We start from the raw sequence: 19,984 nt of genomic DNA, 5'->3' as shown, positions 1-19,984 counted from the left end.
TATACATTTAAAAATAAATCTCTCTCCAAGGACTTGAACTGTGATTGGTTTGTCAACCAGAGGGGTGGGCTTGGTCCCACCCCAAAACTAGCTTCCATAAAACCAGGATGCATATAAGGAGGGGCAGTCCTCCCCTGTGTACCATCATCTGGTCAACCCAGCCAGAGAACCATGTGCTGGTGGCCATTTTGCCTGAACTGAAACAAAGGAATGTTACAAGTTTTCCCAGAAAGGACATATTTCCACGAACGTAAGTATTTTCTTCCCTTATTTTTATTTACCATACTGCGCTATTATTTGTCTCTATAATTGTTGATTTTAATGATTTTCTGTATATATTAATTATTTATATAGCATTTTTAATAAACAATGCTAACGTCATTTATTTGTTCAGCTACCCTGCTATTCAGCCGCACAAACTGAACCCTGGCCTCTGAAGAGTCGCTACTATTGTTGATAGCTAGACAAAATAGAGTATGTTTAACCGTTTTTATTTGCAGGTCTAGAATCAGCCAGTCAGTGGGCTCCTCTGTCCCATGGTAACAGAGGTGGTGGCAGTTATACCCTGAAATAGTGTGTAAATTGTATTACCGTAACTCACATGGCTCCCTTCTAGTCCGTCTGCTGCCAAAATCCCAGCGGTTTCTGCGCACCGATTGCGACCACAGATTGCATGGTCTGAATGCTGAATCCGATTGGAAGGCATTGTGCGGTCCGGCCACTAGGGGGCTTGTGACACCGTTTTCGAGTGATCGCAGCACATGCATACATACATACGATTTTTATATATATAAATATGAGAAATGTATAAAATTGTATGTGAAAGTCACATGGATCAGTTTGACAGCTGCCTCAGGCCTGAACACACTAGTGCTCTTCTGTCCACATTTCAGCAACATGTATCAGTCTGTAACATTGATGTGTTGCTGAAAACGGACTCCGATAGGACAGTCCACATAATGACATAAAGGAATCCATGCCAATATTGTCACATCACTGGTTACACTTTATCCCACAAGGCTGGTTGTTGGGCTGGTGATCCATTTAGTCTCTTTGGAATTTTAATGTCAAATTAGCCCTGAAATTATCATTACCGACATACCCAGTACCCAATGCTGATAATCCCTGAACCTGCTTCACTGCTATACATCTATACATCTCTAAGTACTGTACATACAGTGACAAAGGTAACCATTGATAACTGTGTAACCGGCTGCACCTTACTTGTCATGTGACAGAGAAATACCTAACCTAACCTGCTCATCTGGTTCCAGGTGTGACAATGGTGTCTGCTAATGTGACTGCTGAGCTCCGCTGCTCTATCTGTATGGAGATCTATAGAGATCCTGTGACCTTGCCGTGTGGCCACAACTTCTACCGGGGCTGCATCACACGAGCCTGGAATCATCAGGAGGATCTACAGGAATATAAATGTCCTGAATGTCAGAAGAGATACAGGAAGAGGCCTGAGCTGGTGAGGAACACAACATTACATAATATCTGTGAGACTTTTCATGCTACAGAGACAGATCAGGAGCAGACTGGGGTCTTCTGTAATTACTCTGACTTTCCTGTTCCTGCTACTAAATCCTGTCTGCAGTGTGAGACCTCCTTGTGTGACCATCACCTGAGGAAACATGACAGGTCAGGGGAACACACTTTACTGCCGCCCACCACTGACCTGGGGAAGTGGAAATGCTCCGTGCATAAGGAAATACTGAAGTACTACTGCACTGAGGATGCAGCCTGTGTCTGTGTGTCCTGCAGACTGGATGGAGAACATCGGGGACACCAGGTGGAGACACCACAGGAGGCCTCTGAGAAGAAAAAGAAGAAGCTGAGAAATGATCTGCAGACACTGATGGCAGAGACAGAGGAGGCTGAGAAAAGAGTCCAGAGTCTGGAGGAACTCAGGAGAAAAGCACAAGTAAAAACAGATGGTGAAGCAGAGAGAGTCACTGCCCTGTTTAGAGACCTGGGGGACCTGGAGAAGAGAGTCCCGAGTGACATCACAAGGCGCGTACAATGCTATGATGATGGCATTGAGCGGCTGGAGATAAAGAAGGAGGAGCTGTCTAGAAAGATGTGTCACATTGAGGAGCTGTGTAACATGACTGATCCACTGACTGTCTTACAGGAATCACACACGGGTGACTTGTGTGACACGGAGGACAGACATGATAAGCAGCTCCATGATGGAGAGGATCTGGATGTGGTCGGCATCTCACACACATTACACACAGGAGTAGCTGATATTATGTCTGGGGTAACTGGGGGGATCTATATACAGCCTGCAGACATATTACTGGATGTAAACACAGCTGGTAATAATCTACATATATCAGATGATAGGAAAACTGCATCTCTGTCAGTATGGCAGAACCGCCCAAAAACACCAGAGAGATTTTGGCTTCCTCAGGTGTTGAGCTGCCGGGGTTTCTCCTCAGGGCGACATTACTGGGAAGTGGATGTTGGGGGATTAGAAATATGGACAGTCGGGATGTGTTACCCAAGTATAGCCAGGGTAGGATATCAGTCACAGATTGGATATAATAACATCTCCTGGTGTTTGTGCAGGGAGGATAATCAGTACTCAGTGAGACATGACAATAAAGAGATCCAGTTACCTGATGGGATCCCCAGTGATAGAGTCAGGATATATCTGGATTATGAGGCCGGGCAGATCTCCTTTTATGCCCTGTGTGACCCCATCAGACACCTCCACACCTTAACTGCCACCTTTACTGAGCCCCTCCATACTGGGTTATGGGTAGGGGATGGTTGTATAAAGATATCTGGGGGGAACCAGGGAAAGTGAGAGATCTGCCATCTGGTGACATCACAGTTTAAATTGAGCCAATCACAATTCTCTCCCTAATGCACACCACTGCAGGAGTAACTCCCCCTGGTCACCACCTCTGTGTGCTGCCCTCCACATTGCATTCCAACTCTCCAGCTACTTCTACCTTCACAGCCGGAAGAGGAAGTAGCTGGAGAGCAGAAAGGCAATGTAGAGGAGAGCGCACAGAGGTGGCAACAAGGATAAGTAAACACACCCCACCCCCGCTGCACATCAGTTTAAATGTAAGTTCTGTTCCGAAGCTTTCAGAATTGGGATGCTAATCCCTACTTACTAGCTGTGTATGATTTCCAGGGACAATACGGGGTGCAGGGGCGTATCTGAGTAAAATAGCGCCTATGGCAAACACTGAAGTTGCGCCCCCCCCCCCCCCCCCCCGTTGCCTGCCCAGTAGATTAGCCCTGCTTGGGCTTGGATTTTTTCATCTAGAAAGCCACTACTGCATCTGCACTGGAGCAGGGAAAGGTACATATTGCAGGCGCTACTACGCTTGCGCCACAACCGCCACAGGCTGTCGGTAGTGGTTTCAGGAGAGCCAGCGCTGGAACACAGGAGGACGGGGGGATCCTCATTAGGATCCAGAGGCTTCCCCTTCTGGAAGTAAGTATCCCCAGAGGGATTTTTTCAAGTTATAGTGTCTCTTTAAGATCTCCGACGACTCTGCAAAAGTACCGCAAGCGCTTGACTTTGTAACGTTGCTTGTGTAACATTGCCCGCAGTGTAACGTTGCCCGTGTAACATTGCCCGCAGTGTAACGTTGCCTGTGTAACATTACCCGCAGTGTAACGTTGCCTGTGTAACATTGCCCGCAGTGTAACGTTGCCTGTGTAACATTGCCCGCAGTGTAACGTTGCTTGTGTAACATTGCCCGCAGTGTAACGTTGCTTGTGTAACATTGCCCGCAGTGTAACGTTGCTTGTGTAACATTGCCCGCAGTGTAACGTTGCCCGTGTAACATTGCCCGCAGTGTAACGTTGCTTGTGTAACATTGCCCGCAGTGTAACGTTGCCTGTGTAACATTGCCAGCAGTGTAACGTTGCCTGTGTAACATTGCCCGCAGTGTAACGTTGCTTGTGTAACATTGCCTGTGTAACATTGCCCGCAGTGTAACGTTGCTTGTGTAACACTGCCCGCAGTGTAACGTTGCTTGTGTAACATTGTCCGCAGTGTAACGTTGCTTGTGTAACATTGCCCGCAGTGTAACGTTGCTTGTGTAACATTGCCCGCAGTGTAACGTTGCCCGTGTAACATTGCCCGCAGTGTAACGTTGCTTGTGTAACATTGCCCGCAGTGTAAAGTTGCCTGTGTAACATTGCCAGCAGTGTAACGTTGCCCGTGTAACATTGCCCGCAGTGTAACGTTGCCCGTGTAACATTGCCCGCAGTGTAACGTTGCTTGTGTAACATTGCCCGCAGTGTAACGTTGCCTGTGTAACATTGCCAGCAGTGTAACGTTGCCTGTGTAACATTGCCCGCAGTGTAACGTTGCTTGTGTAACATTGCCCGCAGTGTAACGTTGCCTGTGTAACATTGCCAGCAGTGTAACGTTGCCTGTGTAACATTGCCCGCAGTGTAACGTTGCTTGTGTAACATTGTCCGCAGTGTAACGTTGCCTGTGTAACATTGTCCGCAGTGTAACGTTGCCTGTGTAACATTGCCCGCAGAGTAATGTTGCCTGTGTAACATTGCCCGCAGTGTAACGTTGCCTGTGTAACATTGCCCGCAGTGTAACGTTGCCTGTGTAACATTGCCCGCAGTGTAACGTTGCCTGTGTAACATTGTCCGCAGTGTAACGTTGCCTGTGTAACATTGCCCGCAGTGTAACGTTGCTTGTGTAACATTGCCCGCAGTGTAACGTTGCCTGTGTAACATTGCCCGCAGTGTAACGTTGCCTGTGTAACATTGCCCGCAGTGTAACGTTGCTTGTGTAACATTGCCCGCAGTGTAACGTTGCCTGTGTAACATTGCCCGCAGTGTAACGTTGCTTGTGTAACATTGCCCGCAGTGTAACGTTGCTTGTGTAACATTGCCCGCAGGTAGGTGGATTGGGGAACGCTTGTCATCGGGGGACTTCGCTGGATACATCTTCCTATGTTGTGCTGGTGAATATTCACCCTGAGACTTGGACTGAAGAGCAGTGAGTGAAGACAGTGAGTTGACCTAATGCTGGGTACACACGTTGCAATTTCCCACTCGATCCGTGGCATTGATCGATTATTTCCGACATGTTCGATCTGGTTTCAATCAATACAGCAGTCGATTTTGCATGTTAAGCATACAAAATCGACAGCTGTATCGATTGAACATGTCGGAAATAGTCGATCGATCGGGAAATCGCAAGTGTGTACCCAGCATTAGAATGTTCAGTACCCTCCTCCTACCCCAGCATCTGTTTCCTTATCTAGTCATTGCTCTTATCAGAATGATCTCCTGCAGCAGGGCTGATAAAAGCAAAGAACCTGTGAATCTTCTGACCTGCTGTTGTGTACAGTGAGCCTGCTGAGAGCAATGTGGGCAGTGTAGGCTGTAAATCTGACAATGCTGATATAGCAGCTCTCCTGAGGCTCACAGTACACAGATGCTGGTGAGACAATTCACAGGTCCTTTGCTTTTATAAATGCTGCTGCAAGAGATCATCCTAAGACCACTAACCAGCGTGATGATCTCTCTCCCTGCCTGCCGTCCTCTGCAGTGTGTCCACTCACTCCATCCATTCTGCTCTGACTCTGTGTAGTGTGTCACCTCGTGGCTGGCTGCTACACACACATTCCTCTCCTCTTCCAGCCCCATAAGCCCCTGCGGCACAGGCATGAGACCAATCAGGACTCAGGAGAGGGTTGTGAGCAGCGTTGCTGGGGCTACGACAGTAGCTGGCAGGAGGGAGGTGGACGGGACAGAGTCCTCTCCCTCTTAGGAATGTACTATAAGGCAACAGGTTTGGTTGGGAGGGAGGGGTGATTTACTGATTGATGCGCCCCCTGGGAGGTGAGTCACAAGGGCGCCTATAGCAGGAGCCCCATCTGCACGGCTCCAGATACGCGTCTGACGGGGTGTGGCTATTAGGGAGCAGACCCTGCAACCCCAGGGGGCCCAGAGCTGGGGGGGGGGGGGGGGTCAACTGTCTGCGTATCCTCCATGCAGGGCTGAGTGTCCGCTACACACTTGCATGTTACAGGTTAGAATTTGCATACAATTTTTACATGGAGAAAAAAGAAAATTGTGCGTCTTAATTGAATGTTGATAACCAGCTCTCATATTGGACAATTCCTCCTGCATTGTTTCCTAGGAGGCAGGAAAATTGGGCATAGGAAAGGGATGCTTATTTCGCTGAATTGAAATTTCTGCATTTCCAATCAGAAAAAAACAGATTTACAATCTGAAAACGGAACTCTGTGGAAATTCTGCATTACTGCAATTCGGTAATTTTAGCCCAATCACAGAACTTAGAAGCACTGGACCAATCAGAGAATGAAGAGTCAGCATGGAAGTATTTGGCCAATCAGAGAATGCAAAAAAATCCCCCCCCCCCCCCCCCAAAAAAAAAAAAAAAACTACTTGGAAATCAGAAATCTGAACTTGGAAATCAGAAAACGACTGGAACTCAGCGAAATCGGTAATCGGCAATCAGCATTGGTGGAAATAGGAATTTCTGCGGATTAGGAAATTGGCATTTCCGACCCTCCCTAACTGGGCGCATATGAAAAGTGGACAAATCGGGCGCTGCCATTCACTCTATGGTTAAATATCCATTCAGCCATTGGGTGCAAAACTGGACGATTTGGCCGCCGGGCGCCGTGCCCGTCAAACCGAAATTTTTCATTTTCAGAATTAGTGGTTTGAAAAAATATCGTTATGAAATTCGATTTGACAATTTCCATTTTTTTAATTATCATTTTACATTTTTAACATTTTGAGATTCTATTTTTGTCATTTTTTATGTTTGTTCAACAATTATAATTTTGTTGATTATGGTTTTAAAATGTAATTCTACGTTTTTATAATTTTTACATTTGATTTGAGAATTATAATTTTGTTCATTATAATTTTGTTAATTTTCGTATGTAGCTCAGAAAGGGGTTTTAGTGTTAAGACGTTAGGAAGGGTGTTTTTACAGTTAGCCACCACCAGGGGGTCCTAGATTTTGGCACCACCAGAGGAGGTCTTAGGTTTAGGCACCACCAGGTGGGGGTCTTAGGGTTAGGTTCCGCTGGGGGAGGGGGTCTTAGGGTTAGGCCCCCGGCAGGGTTTTAAGGGTAGGTTTAGTTGTAGTAAAATATCTGTAATATTAACCAATGTTATACTATGCCTATTACGACTGTACTGTATTTGACACCCTTTTTCTCCCCCAAAAATGGGGAGAAAAATTTCCTGCGTCTCATACTGTGAATACAGGAAATCCCGGACTTACAAACGCCAGCCGATATGAATCACCAGCCTGCTACCATGTTGGGAATTTCCTGTGTTGTCCTGCCTTCTGTCCCCGTGCCTCTGCTTCCCTCCCCGTGTCTCCTGCTCCCCTGTATATATATTAGAGTGTAGCAGCAGCTGTCTTACCTACTCCAGCAGCTCCCACAAGGATCGCCAACCTCTTCTCCCTCTAGTGAATGCCTTGTAGTGATCACGTCATCAGCACAAGCCAACTGTAGAGGGAGAAGTGCGGAGGAGAAGAGGTCAGCAATCCGTACAGGAGCTGCTGGAGCACTGCACTGCACTTCTTTTAGTGCAGTCAGGATCTGTATTATTTGTACTGCTTAATCCTGTTTTGTCTTGTCCTGTCCTTGCGATTGTACTGTCACCTGCGGTGGCTGATAGTGAATCGTTCAGTCTTGTTCCTAGATCGCATTCGTCCTAGCTCTAGAGGTGGTGGATCTCCCTTGTCTGTATCTTGGAGTATAACCTTAGCTGTGGTTGCTACTGGTTACTCCTTCAGTCTGTTTTGTCTGGAACGAACGCTTGCTGTTGTCTTGTGTTAGACAACCGATTGGCAAGCGTTCCCGCTATCTGTTTGTCTTTGTTTTCCGTGTTCATTTGTTAGTCAGGGTTGGTGTGTCTTGTCACTGTTGCGCTTAACGTGCGGTGACCGTACAATTAACGCGCTTGTCACTGTTGCGCATAACGTGCGGTGACCGCATATTATTTTCCTTGGCGTTCAGACTGTAGTTATTTGCTGTGTCTTCCCGAAGGAGGCCAGACACGATACAATAAAATGATCCGATTTTACGGCAATTCGATAAAAACGATCGGATCTCCGGAAAAAATCGAAAGCTTTTTTTCCCGCTTTCTTCAATTTTTATCGATCCGGAATTCCAGATATTTTTCTTCAATCTTTCTAAAGATTGTATGGTGTGTGTTAGATTGTCAATTTATTAATATACACACCCAAGCAATTTTGTCAGAGTTTCCAATCATTTTTATTATAATTGGGGAAAAAATTGTGGTACATTGGTCATATTTTTGAAATGTTACAATCAGTCAGAAAAATTGAATGCAATTCTTAAATTGAACAGATATTTAAAAAATTGTATGGTGTGTGGCCACCTTTACTCAATTCATGCTCTGTCTTGCTCAGTCTTGTGTTGCTGATAGCAATCGCCTCTCTTGCGATTAGCTTTCTCACTCTGGTCTGTTCTGATGTGATATGTCTACCGTCGCTGGGTGGCGACTGGATTGGTAGACATTCATATAGTCTGTCTCTGTTCTTGCTTTCTTCTGAGTTGCTACTTTGTTTGTATTTCCCAGTGTTGCTTAAATCGTGCAATTTCAATCTGGCATCTGTGGCTGTACAGAGGACTTGTTCCTCTGCACTCCACAGCTCCACCTGCTGGTTGGAATTCTCCTCTACAAATATATACTGGGTGCTCTGCTTCTGTGATTGCGGCGATTTCCTTCTGCTTCAGCGCACATAGTGTGGGCTGACTGGAAATCGCCCGCAGATCATTACACTAATGCTAGGTACACACCATACAATTTTCTGTTAGATCTTTCATTTTCCAAACAGTTTTATCTCAGGTGTGTACTTAGCTTAACCTCCCTGGCGGTGCATTTCTGTCTGGAATTATGAGTTAAAAGCGGTACATTTTTTTCAAGAATTTTAGGCCTCCAATTCTTAAGTCATAACTCACCAAAATATGCCAGAAGAAAAGCCTGATAGACATTCTGCACATAAATAAAAGACTAGAACACAAATGTTTTGAATGAATTACATTTATGAATAAACTTAAAAAATTGTGAAACTGTACAAATAAGGCAGGCAGAGAGTAGACAAAATCCAGGCAGAGGTCGGTGCAGGCGGCAGGCAGAGAGTAGCCAAAATCCAGGCAGAGGTCGGTGCAGGCAGCAGGCTGAGAGTAGTCAAAATCCAGGCAGAGGTGGGTGCAGGCAGCAGGCAGAGAGTAGTCATAATACAGGCAAACGTCACTGCAGATGGCAGGCAGAAGGTAGTCAAAATCCAGACAGACGTCAGTGCAGGTGGCAGGCAGAGAGTAGTCAAAATCCAGGCAGAGGTCGGTGCAGGCGGCAGGCAGAGAGTATTCAAAATCCAGGCAGACATTGGTGGAAGCAGCAGGCAGAGAGTAGACAAAATCCAAGCAGAGGTCAGTGCAGGCGGCAGGTAGAGGGTAGTCAAAATCTAGGCAGATGTCGGTGCATATATTTTTTATCGCGAGGAGAACGCCAACGCATACCACTAAGGCTGCATCCGAAATGTCCACCAGCTTAGTGTGCAGCACCTAAATAGATTTTCTGCACACTTTGCATTCAATTCAGAAGCAAATCATATGCAAATCTGCTACTACTTATTATGCAAACAGGAAACTCGGGAGGAGGGGCTGGGAGCAGCTAACCTGACAGTTACATAGTTACAAAGTTAAGAAAAGGTGGGGGAAAAGGCTGCGCGTCCCTAAACACATGCTGCAATTGAATGGTTAATCGCACAAGCATACACCGCCTCTGCTAGACTGAAAAATGCATGCCCTGCATCCAAGACAAGTGCTAACATTTATTAAACTAGGAGGAACTTTAGCTTCCAATATGGTTTGCATGCAAAGTATATTATACTAGACACTTGCGCCACGGTGAGGCAAACCTCCGGGCAAGTGACCTAACCTAAATTTAAAACCTTGGGAGCAGCTAAGCAAAAAAAATGTGTAACTTACATTTGGTTGAACAGTGAGGAGAATGCCAGCGCATACCACTAAGGCTGCATCCGAAATGACCACCAGCTCAGTGTGCAGCACCTAAATAGATTTTCTGCACTTTGCATTTAATTCAGATGCAAATCATATGCAAATCTGCTACTACTTATTATGCAAACAGGAAACTCAGGAGGAGGGGCTGGGAGCAGCTAACCTGACAGTTACATAGTTACAAAGTTAAGAAAAGGTGGGGGGAAAGGCTGCGCGTCCCTAAACACATGCTGCAATTGAATGGTTTATCGCACAGGCATACACCGCCTCTGCTAGACTGAAAAATGCATGCCCTGCATTCAAGTGTTAACATTTATTAAACTAATAATAAACTAGTTCCTCCTATATATTTTTTATGCACACATATTGTATATGTATATTCATATATATGTACATGTCAGCGATCACTATAAAGTAAAATAGCATCTCTTTAAATTTTTCCCCACCTTCCGATGACGTCACGCCGCCCGACATCACGCTGCACCGCCGCAAATCACCACTCGGCCGTCTTCATTGACCGCCGGGGATCCCTGGAAGAAGAGCAAAGCAGAAGGGGATCCCGGTGGCCATGGGGAGATGTCTGCAGCGCCAATCGGGACCCAGGATAGTGCAGTGCACGGCAGATTTGGGCCAGCCCGAGCTGAATACCACCAGGGGGGTTAATTATGCATGTCAGCTCACTGCCTATGCAATTCTATAGACCTGTTCACAGTACTAAGCTGTACTGATCATGTTATTCAAACCCACTGCATGCAGGCTTTGTATTACACTCTATGTCCAGTCCCCATTGCAGTTCACAGTCATTATAATGTGTGTGTTATGCAACTGACCACTGTGAACCTGGCCTCATAGTATTCAAAATCTGTTGGTCCTTATGCTACAGGGAGGTGGTAAAATTGGACAGTGATTGGCCAATCAAAATTGAATGTGTGTACCAGGCTTAAGTGTCTGTAATAAAGCTTACAATTGGATTGCAATCTGAATGTGCCCTCTGCTCTGTCTCCTAGAAATCGGTTATTCGGTTTTCCCAATTTGTATTGTGACTGTATTGTGAAATAGAATAAAACGCTCTTCCATACTTTTTTCAAAGCCCAAGGGTACATAAAATTAAGCAGCGCAGCCCAGCCTAATCTATTAATTGCATTCCATGTGCTTACTGTTGACTCCGAGCATTAGTATTAATAACGTAGAAAAAAAATCATCGTTTGACAAAACATTGGCATGTAAACAGAGCTGACTAGTAATCTGCTACTTTGTAATACCCTAAAGATGCGGCAGCGAGAAGGCATAATAGCTCAGCGTATTTGTCTTCGTATCAGGAATGCAAAAGGGAAAAAAACAGCGTAAATATTGAAAATGGGCCTATAAATAATGTATCAGCAGCTTAACGTGGTGTGCGAATCGCTCAACGGCTCCGACTCTTAACAGCAGAACTTGTGCAGCAAGAAAAATGTCTGTCATTAGGATAAAGTGCTTACGCCTGATTGCCGGGGAATTAGGAGGTCGGTTGGGTCTGCGAGATTCAGAAATGCGATGTAAACCCCCGCATGGGAACTGAAGCGAACCTGTGATGTCACACAGTGTAACCAAATTCACCAATGCTCTACCGGACCAGCTTCTAGAGGATTATTATTTCACCCTAAATCCATAGAAAGCAGCTCTTTAAACACTTGGGCTCGATTCACAAAGCGGTGATAACCCAGTTAAAGACTTTAGGCGTGATAACTCAGTTTAGGCATGATAAGTATAGGCATGATAAGTTTAGGCATGATAAGTTTAGATAAGTTTAGATTGCGCGCAAAGTCCCGCACGCAAAGCAGCGCCATTAAACTCTATGCAAAGTGCACCAGACTTTGCTAGCGCAAAACTTTTGATCAGCTGTGCACTGCGGTGCTAGCCCAGTTGGTGCTTAAAGAGGAACTCCAGTGAAAATAATGTAATAAAAAAAGTGCTTCATTTTTACAATAATTATGTATACATGATTTAGTCAGTGTTTGCTCATTGTAAAATCTTTCCTCTCCCAGATTCACATTCTGACTTGTATTACATGGTGACATTGTTACTGTGGGCAGATTATGGAGCTGTTTCTAGCTGGTCTGGCTTTAACAGACAGCTATTTCCTGTCTGAACATTGTTACATTGTGACAGTTTGCCCAGAGTACCGTACGGTACCAGAGCCTCTTATGGGAGGGGTTTCAGCACAAAATCAGTCATACAGCGCCCCCTGATGGTCTGTTTGTGAAAATCATTATTTTTCTCATGTAAAAGTGGGTATCAGCTACTGATTGGGATAAAGTTCAATTCTTGGTCGGAGTTTCTCTTTAAACTTATCACACCTAAAAACTTATCACACCTAAACTTATCACACCTATACTTATCATGCCTAAACAGAGTTTAGGCGTGATAAAGGGCTTTTCACCACGGTGCTAACTGTTAGCCAGGGGCGTAGCAATAGGGGGTGCAGAGGTAGCGACCGCATCGGGGCCCTTGGGCCAGAGGGGCCCCGAGTGGCCCTCTCTCAACTGCAGTATTAGCTCTCTATTGGTCCTGTGCTCATAATAATCACTTCTATAAATACTTTGAATAGTGGTAATCATTAACAAACTGCTCCCCATCCCCTTCTTGCACCTCTGACACTGTAGTTGCCATTGGCAGGTTTTGGTGCGCCGTATCAATTGTTATGTATAGAGTGCTTGGGGGGCCCCATTGTAAAACGTGCATCGGGGCCCACAGCTCCTTAGCTACGCCACTGCTGTTAGCACCGCTTTGTGAATCAGGCCCAATGTGGCAATTATCCACTTATGTGAATGTGAAAGATTTGGGTGCCAGCGCAGGTGATTGGAGTGCCGGGATCGTCTTATAGATGCCAATGCTATGTATTGGTAATTGGGCGTCCAACTCACCACCTGATATAAAGCAAACAGAGGTGCCAACAGGATACCATCTATTAAAATTCTTAAAATTGCTAAGGAAGCAGTGGTGGATTTACCTCCCGGAAGCAGACACTAGAACTGTCAGTTTCAAAAACAAACGTAAATTTATTGGCATACTCCAAAGTGTTTGCTTCCGGGAGGAAAGTCCACCACTGCCTCCTTAGCAATTTTAAGAATTTTAATAGATTATACCCGTTTGGCGCCTCTGTTTGCTTTATATCATAATCGAGTCCACCCCAGGTGGAGGGGTGTTACCCTCTTTCTTTCCTGATCTACAGAGAGCGACTTCTTAATCCTGAGTGGGGACAGGTCTAATCTCCCCACCTGCATTTACAGTGTTTGCCTTGGAGGTAACCCCGGTCTGTGAGCAGGGCCGGATTTCTGGCAAGGCCACATAGGCCATGGCCTAGGGCACCAGAAATTTAGGGGCGGCTCAGTGAGGGACAGTAAAGCTGTTCCATGCAGCCATCCCTATCTACAAGGACAGCTTTAACCTTTGAACTCTCTGTCCTGTGTACAAGGACAGCTTTAACCTTTGAACTCTCTGTCCTGTGTACTTGTGTCGTCCCTGCAAGACCTGTAAGCTCTATCCTACAGGTACACTTCAGCCTAACTCACATGGTGGCACAATGGGCTAGCAAACATAACATAAAAGTTCTTAAGGAAAATATAACTTATAATTTATACGCGTATTACTGAAATAGTTATTGTCTGTGACATCCAATGATGTAAGTAGAATTCTCATTGCGGCACACGGAGATAACAACCATACAGACGGTATAATTGGCCTTGGGCGGTAAAAAGTACAAATCCGGCCCTGTCTGTGAGTAGGGATGGTCGGAATGCCAATATCCGATTACGCAGTAAATCCGCATTCCGTCATGTACCGATTATCGATTCTGCTTTCCGCTACCAATTTCCGCATTCCAAGGCGGAATTTCCGCCGGAAATCGCGGAAATTCCGCCCGACTTTAACATTGATTTTCTCAAAAACTATAAGGTCTTTTTGAAAACTTTTTATGCATCTTGTTCAGAAGATTCTGTTTAATAAACCCTGAAAATGTGGTGTTTCTAGGACATACGGGGGCTTTGCTATTAACTGCTAAAATCGGCGGATTTTTACTGTAATGTAAAATGCAGAAAATAGGCAGATGCAGATTTTCTGCATTTTACACTACAGTAAAAATCCGCCGACTTTAGCGGTTAATAGCAAAGCCCCCGTAAGTCCTAGAAACACCAAATTTTCAGGGTTTATTAAACAGAATCTTCTGAACAAGATGCAAAGTCGGGGTGGAATTTCCGTGATTTCCGGCGGAAATTTCCGCGATTTCCGGCGGAAATCCGCCTATGGCACTTGCATTACCGATTTCCGCATTCCGATGCGGAAATGCAATTTCCGATCGGAATTTCGGAAATTGCATTTCCACGGAATCCGAATGAGCATCCCTATCTGTGAGTATATTTCTACTTACTTTCATAATTTCCTTTACCAGTACATGTACAAGTAGGGTTGAGCCGAAATTTTCGAAATTTCGCGTTACTATAATTACGCATGCGAAATTTGCTATTACGATGCTATTACGATGCGAAATTATGGTACCGTAATTGCCATTAAAATCGTAATTGAAAATACCGTAAGCGTAATTTTCAACGTGTAATTTCGCGTTTCGTTCATAACGTAATTTCGTGTTAAACCATAACGTAATTTCACGTTAAACCATAACGTAATTTCGCATTTCTTCGTAATTTCATGAATTTCGTAATTACTTGTTAGCTATAAAGGTAGAAAAAAAAACAACGTTTTGTAAGAAATAATACCTTTTAATGGCTAACTAATAGAGTTAAATGATGCAAGCTTTCTGGGATCTAGTCCCCTTCTTCAGGCATATTTCCAGATGTAAGCTGAAGTAAAACACTGATGCAGATAAATGGTAAACACGAAGATGACAGTTGTGCTGGTTACTGTTTATCCGTTAGGTGTCAGGTGATCAGCAGGCTGGAGCCAGTGAGTTAGTGCAACCATACATGAAATCCAGCAGGTTTCTGAAGATCATGAAGCCAAATCAATCATGTTACATAAGGTGTCATGAATCCTGTTCCACAATTTAAACCTTCTGTTAATGTCTTGAACATTTTCATAAATTTGTACTCAGAAACTTTTCTTGATTGATCATTTTTGAAGTTACCCTTAAGAACAAGTACTTTTAGATCTTGCATGCTGTGTCCTGGTTCACAGAAGTGTTGGCCCACTGGTTTAGCAGCAGTAGGAGGCGCCCTTGTTGTAAGGTTTGCACTTATGCGTCTTATAACAAATAAAATATAATATGTTGTAGATCGCCTACCTTAAGAATGGACACTCCACTCCTTAAGGTCGGTGTGATGATCCGCTCAGCTGGCTGCACAGGCAGACAGCTGTTTGTCCATTCCTCTAGTCTGTGGGCTGCAGGTCTCTGGAACAGAGACCTGTCTTTCCATTGCAAGTTTCTGGTCTGTTCTCTTGCTGGGGAATTTGCATACATTCGTTATGCAAATCCCCTACCTGCCTTCTTTGATGACTGGCACTATAAGAGCTTTATGGTTCCCAGAATGCTTTGCTGGACATTTCCTTTCCATGGTCTGTTCCTGATGGACACTGCTGGAGTGTCAGCCATTGCTATCTAGTATAGTTAATTCCTGGGGGTTGCTTTAGGCTCCCCTTCTAGCCCAGTCAGGTTGTATTATCTGTATTGCCTGTTCTGTCTTGTCTTGCCTGTTGCCATTGTCCTGCCCCAAAGGTGGTCTACAGGAAATGGTTCTGATCTCTGTTCTTGGAGTATAGCTGGTGCAGCGGTTGCTACCAGCTATCCCTTCTGTTCTGTCTTCTGGGATCGCGCTAGCTACTTTTCGCTAGCGCTGGGGATCCTTCTGTTCTGCTACTCTGTACCTGGATCACGCTGGCCACTTTTCGCTAGTGCTGTGGATCCTATCTCTCGTTTGTCCCTGTTTTCGTGTGTCTGTCTTGTCCGCTACGCTTGCTGCAGGCTCGGTGAGGTAACCGTTAAGCAAGCGCTCGCGTCCTCTGTTTCATGTTTGTCTGTTAATGGTTAGTTAGGCGTGCTTGTCTCTATTGTGCTTATCACGTGGAGATCGCGCATAACCGCGTGCACTGTTGCGAATGAGTGCGGTGTTCGCGGTTAGCTAGCGTTTATTATTTTCCGTATCTCCTTATTGTATTTGCTGTGCCTTTGCTACCCTCGTATTCTATTCTGATCTGCCTTGTGTCACGTCTGGCGATCGCACCTCTCGCGATCGCGTTCCTATTTCATATCTGCTGTTGTGTGTGCGCGGTCGCGGAGTGGCGACTGGATTGGCGCACACACATACAACCTGTCCCTTTGCTCAATCTCATTCGCAATCGCCTCTCTTGCGATTGCGTTCTGCGCTTCGTACAATTCCTGTCTGGCACTTGTGGAGGTACAGAGGATTGGTTCCTCTGCACTCCCCAGCGCCATCTGCCGACAGGAATTTCCCTCTACAGGTGCGTAGCACCTTTTGCTGGGTGCCTGCAAATATACGCTTGTGGAGTATTTCCGCCGTGTCAGCGCACGCGTTGTGCGCTGATCACGGAAAAATTTCCACAATCGTTACAGTCGGGTTTTTGGGAAGCACTATATTGACCTGATGAAGCGGCTTATACCGCGAAACACGTTGTCCTAGATGCTTACCATCATTAAACGTTTACATCTACCCTACCGAGTGGAGTGTCCATTCTTAAGGTAGGCGATCTACAACATATTATATTTTATTTGTTATAAGTACGCATAAGTGCAAACCTTACAACAAGGGCGCCTCCTACTGCTGCTTTACTCTGAGTTTAACATCCCACACTGTGGGATTGTTATTCTTTGCCACAAATTTGTGGCAAGAAACCTTTTTTTCAAAGGAGCTGCGACCACCCACCCCAAAGACCGAGTGGAGACGGGCTTTCTCCACATGCTTATTCGAGTGGTTGCCTCTCCAAGCAACCTATACTTGTGAGTAGTATTATTTGTATTTCTTGACCAGATTACAAGGATAATACACTATAGGGGCTCCCGGTGTCTCTGTGGTTTTTTTCTTTCTTGTTACACAGGCCCACTGGTTTGTCCATTTTACCCTCATTAATTTTAAAGCGGTGATGGTTCATTCTTGTGCGCAGTTTTTGTCCTGTTTCTCCTATATAGATTCCTCTTGAGGGGCATTTCATGCAGCGTATCATGTATACAACATTGGATGACTCGCAGGAAAATTGGTCTGATATTTGATGATATTTCTGTGAGTTTGGTATTTGTATTTGGCTTGTGCTCAAGATATAAGGGCAGGTCTCACACCTTGCGTTATTGCAGGGTAATGTGCCTGGAGTATCTGGTGTAGATAATGCACTTCTGATAATCATTTGTCTCAAATTGGGAGGTTGTCTGAAAGCAAGCAGTGGTAAATCAGGAAAAACATCCTTCAGGCGTTTGTCTTTATGGAGTATTGGTTGTAGGGCTTTTGATATCTTCCTCAGTGTCTTTAATTTTGGGTTGTAGGTGACCACAATTGGGATTCTGTTGTTTTCAGTCTTTGGGGTGTACTTCAACAGTTCCTCTCTTGATTTTAAAGTTGCTCTGTGCTAACGATTCGTGGATGATATCCCTGATCTATGAATATTTTACGTAGTGACATAAGTTGTCTGTCTCTGTCCTCTGAATTAGAACATATTCGGTTATACCTCAGAGCCTGGCTGTAAACAATAGATTTTTTGGTGTGTTCCGGGTGGAAACTCTTCCATTTTAGGTAAATATGCCGGTCAGTTGGTTTACGGTATATGGATGTTTGTAAAATTCTATCTTGTATATAAATTGTGGTATCCAGGAAATCCAAATAACCCCTGCGCTTCAATCCTGGTCTCAAACCCCCTTCCCCTTTCCTCCCTATCTACCCCCCCTCTTTTTTCCCCACTTTTTAAATGAACTTTCCGATATACCAACTGCTTTTGCTGCAGTAAGGTCTGATGTGACTAAAAATAGTCCACAGTGAAAAAAAGTCATAGTCCTAATACAATGGGGGAACGAATTTACCTCTATATAGGAGAGAGCAGAAATGTATTTAAGCATTCATTTAATCTCTGTACCTAATTTTGTTTTTATTGCATCTTCATCTAATGTTTAGTATATGTAATTAAGTCGTATAACATAATTTTATTATGAATATTCATACATCTGATATTTATATATTTGACATATAATTTATGTGTTCTTATCATTATGAATGTTATAATTGTTATTTATTATGTATTTCCGGCAGCCGCGGAAATGATGGTTAACAAATTCTAACGCGCTGCTAGGGGCCAACAGAGCGGTCCTGACTTTAATCATATGTGTTGCTTAGTGGGTTGCTCAATTACAGTAATCTACCCACCCTCTGTTCGCCCCAGACAAATCTTTCTATCACCGTTGCAACTGCTATCTGCACCAGGGCGAGTCTCCCTATCGCCGCAGTAACTGTTGCTAGGACTACGGTGGGAGGCAGCCTAATAAAGGACGTGCTCCAGCTTGCAGCGTCATCTGACGAAGGCGCAGAGCGCCGAAACGCGTAATGACGCAGCAAGCACGTTCGGACTAAGCCACGCCCACCCCCCGAGAGACGAGCTACCGATTACACCAGGACCGCGCTGCTGGCCACAGCGTGAGCGCCATAGCTGCCGGGGATCTAAGCGGAAGGGCTTACCGCTGATAGGCGAATTTTATATTAGCACATTGTGAGTATAACTTTTAATGCGTAATAAACAAGTTTTTATGTTAATGCACTATGGAGCGCTCCCTGTTTTTGTTTTGATGTGGTATCCAGGAAACTGACATGGGAGGTTGAAAAGCTGAGCGTTAACTTGATGTTCTTGTGGTACTCTGAGAAGTTTTTGTGGAATCTGATTAATTCTTCCTGCGATGCTGTCCAGATTAATAGGATATCGTCTATAAATCTGAAGTAAGCCCATGGTTTAATTTCACAAGTTGAAAGGAAGTTTTCCTCCAATCTGGCCATAAACAAATTTGCATACTGGGGCGACATCCTACTTCCCATAGCACTGCCCATTGTCTGTAGATACCACCGGCGTACCTACCGGGGATGCGACCCCCTCAGCTGCAGGGGGGCCCGGGGCTGCTCTGGGGCCCGCTCACTGTGCGTGGGGGGAGCGCTGCTCTGGACCCCCCAGCAAGGTGCTCAACTGGCCGCAGCGTCTAATAGACGCTGCGCCAGTTCATTCCCCGCTGCCCCGCTCCAGCAGCCTGCATAGTCTCCGGCAGGCAGAGCAGGGCTACGGCAAGATGGCCGCCGAAGAAGCCCTACACTGGAGACTATTTGTGTCTCTAGTACAGGGCTTCGGCAGCCATCTTGCCGTAGCCCTGCACTCTGCCTGTCAGCGCGGGAGATAGCACATCTAGCAGCACGCAGGAGGACTCGGGGAGCTGCGAGCCAGATGCCGGGAGAGGAGGAGACTTCTGTCAGGTAAGTGAATTGTTTTTTTTTTCACAGGTGCATTTTTTTTTCTAGTGTCTGCTGCCTACATTGTGATTTTCAGGTGTCTGCTGCCCACAATGATTTTCTGGTGTCTGCTGCCCACATTATGATTTACAGGTGACTGCTGCTAGTGTTGGGCGAACATCTAGATGTTCGGGTTCGGGCCGAACAGGCCGAACATGGCCGCAATGTTCGGGTGTTCGACCCGAACTCCGAACATAATGGAAGTCAATGGGGACCCGAACTTTTGTGGTTTGTAAAGCCTCCTTACATGCTACATACCCCAAATTTACAGGGTATGTGCACCTTGGGAGTGGGTACAAGAGGAAATTTTTTTTTAGCAAAAAGAGCTTATAGTTTTTGAGAAAATCGATTTTAAAGTTTCAAAGGGAAAACTGTCTTTTAAATGCGGGAAATGTCTGTTTTCTTTGCACAGGTAACATGTTTTTTGTCGGCATGCAGTCATAAATGTAATACATATAAGAGGTT

At 45.1% G+C, this 19,984-nt stretch overlaps 1 protein-coding gene across 1 annotated transcript; it reads left to right on the top strand.

Moving 5' to 3' along the window:
* The first annotated feature begins 1,282 nt into the window (after positions 1-1,282).
* LOC137519482 (E3 ubiquitin/ISG15 ligase TRIM25-like) lies at positions 1,283-2,818 on the top strand. The gene has a single exon (XM_068238437.1). It carries the CDS (start codon positions 1,283-1,285, stop codon positions 2,816-2,818), a length of 1,536 nt encoding a protein of 511 aa, XP_068094538.1.
* The last annotated feature ends 17,166 nt before the right edge of the window (positions 2,819-19,984 follow it).

This window comes from Hyperolius riggenbachi, chromosome 5 (assembly GCF_040937935.1).
Source record: "Hyperolius riggenbachi isolate aHypRig1 chromosome 5, aHypRig1.pri, whole genome shotgun sequence".
NCBI classification, from domain to species: Eukaryota; Metazoa; Chordata; class Amphibia; order Anura; family Hyperoliidae; genus Hyperolius; species Hyperolius riggenbachi.
Note: the sequence above shows the minus strand (reverse complement) of the source record. Positions and strands in the feature narration are given on the sequence as shown.